The 2,020-nt window shown below is 59.2% G+C and overlaps 1 protein-coding gene across 1 annotated transcript in view; it reads left to right on the top strand.

The window, feature by feature from the left end:
- Positions 1-1,648, top strand: part of LOC127010070 (zinc finger protein 628-like) — a 2,293-nt gene extending 645 nt beyond the window's left edge. Inside the window, exon 1 of the mRNA XM_050883880.1 lies at positions 1-1,648. This exon is cut by the window's left edge and continues 645 nt beyond it. Within this exon, the coding sequence (XP_050739837.1) occupies positions 1,035-1,637 (603 nt within the window). The 5' untranslated portion in view covers positions 1-1,034 and the 3' untranslated portion in view covers positions 1,638-1,648.
- Positions 1,649-2,020: the final 372 nt, after the last annotated feature.

A 2,020-nucleotide genomic window follows, 5' to 3' on the forward strand; every position in this document is an offset into this window, starting at 1 on the left:
GTCACACGCTTGGAAAGGCCTCAGGAAACACAAGCATAGGTTCCATTGGTGTTGAGAGTCGTTCCAGCCCGTCCAGTGGTATTCCAGAGGTGACAGTGGTACCGGAGGCGTTTAGGAGCAGTTCCATAGGTGCTAGGTGGTATTAGGTGGTACTCGTGTGTCCAAAGGTTGCTATATAGGTTGTCAGAGGTGTCAGAGGTGCTTCCAGAGGTGTAAGAAGGCGTTAATCGTGTTTGCAAAGGTTTCAGTGGTCATTACAAAGGTGTCAAATGGCGTTAGTTGATATCATTAGTCAAAGCAAAGGTAGCTACGTGTCAGTGGTGCTTCCAGAGGTATCAGATTGCGTCAGGTGATCTCATTAGTGTTTGCAAAGGTGTTCATGGTCATTACAGAGGTGTCAGATTGCGTTAGAGTTGTCAGAAGCAGTCCTATTACATTCTACAGAGGTGACAGTGGTGTTAGAAGCGGTGGTGGTGGTGGCTGTGGTGGCGGTGTTAGGTGGGCTACAGAGGTGCCATTGGTGTTGAGGTGGTGAGGTGGTGATGATTGGGGTGTTGTGATTCCAGTGGTGTCTGTGGTGGTGGTGATAGTGGTGTTGATAGAGGGGGTGTTAATCTTGGTGTTGGGATAGGTGGTGTGGTGTTGTCAGTCCCAAGAGGTACCAGTGGTGTTAGAGGTGCTTGTGGTGGTGATTGCATTGGTGTTGGTGGTGTTGCTGGTGTCTGTGGTGGTGTTGTGTTGCCCGCGCCCCTTCCAAACAACCTCCGTTAGTCAGTCAGTCAGTCAGTCAGTCCCATGAAATACCAGTGTCGTTAGAGGTGTTCTGGTGTTGATGGTGTTGATGCTGGTGTTGCTGTTGTTGTTGGTGATGGTGTTGATGTTGGAGCTGGTGTTGTGGTATTTGTGTTGGTGTTGGTGGTGTGTTGTCAGTCCCAAGAAGTACCAGTGGTGTTGATGTTGTTGGTCTTGGTGTTGTGGTATTTGTGTTGGTGTTGGTGGTGTGTTGTGAGTCCCAAGAGATATCAGTGGTGTTGATGTTGGTGTTGGTGTTGGTGGTGTGTTTCCAGTCTCATGAGATATTAGAGGTGTTGATGTTGTTGGTGCTGGTGTTGGTGGTGTTGTCCGCGGTGGTGTGTTGTCCAGCAGCCCCGCCCGCCCGCCCGCCCGCCGCCGCCGCCCCGCCTCAACCCGTCTCTCTTGTTTCAGAGCACCGCCACAAACCATACAAGTGCCCGCTTTGCCTCAAGACCTACTCCTCCAAGTCCAACCTCAACACGCACGTTCGAGACCTGCACGCCGCTATTCCGCAGGTGTTCACGTGCCCGTACTGCAAAAAGCGCTACTCCTCCAAGAACTCCCTGCGCTACCACATCACCATGTACCACCGCGACGAAAAGCACCGCGACCTGGCCCTGCAGCACGCCCTAGCCACGGCCCAGCCCCTCCCCCCGGCCCCCGCCCCGCCCCACACCCCCGCCCCGCCCCCAGCACCCCCCCACACACACGCACACTACCCCACACAGCACCAGCAGCACCAGCAGCCGCAGCTACAGGCGTTCGGGGACCTGGATCTCAGCCTTCTGGAGGACCCCCGCGCGGGCCTCTTGCCGGAGGAGGCGGCGCCCCCCCACCACTGACCTCCGCCCCCCCCGGCACGGCGCCCCCTCGCGTCTGTACCTCAACACAAGCAGCTAAGTGGGCGGGGAGGGGGAGGGCTTGGTGGTGTGCCTGGTGGTGGGCGGGCCGCGGGTGTAGGGGGCGTGGGCGGCTCGTGGCGGGTGTCTGACGCGAGGTTGTCGTTGCAGAAGTGTCGTCGTCAGGCGGCGGGCAGGGACGACGCTTCGCCAGGGAGCCGCGCCCTCCCGACCCCCCCCACCCGGCGGTGCTGGCGGCGGCGGCGGCGGCGGCGGCATCGGGCGGGGCGGGGCACCGGTGCGGGCACTGTGGGCGGCAGTTCAGGTCCCGCAGTAACCTGAGCCGCCACGTGCGCGACCACCACACGCAGGGCGACCCCCGCGCC

The sequence above is a fragment of the Eriocheir sinensis genome, chromosome 42, assembly GCF_024679095.1.
Source record: "Eriocheir sinensis breed Jianghai 21 chromosome 42, ASM2467909v1, whole genome shotgun sequence".
Classification (NCBI taxonomy): Eukaryota; Metazoa; Arthropoda; class Malacostraca; order Decapoda; family Varunidae; genus Eriocheir; species Eriocheir sinensis.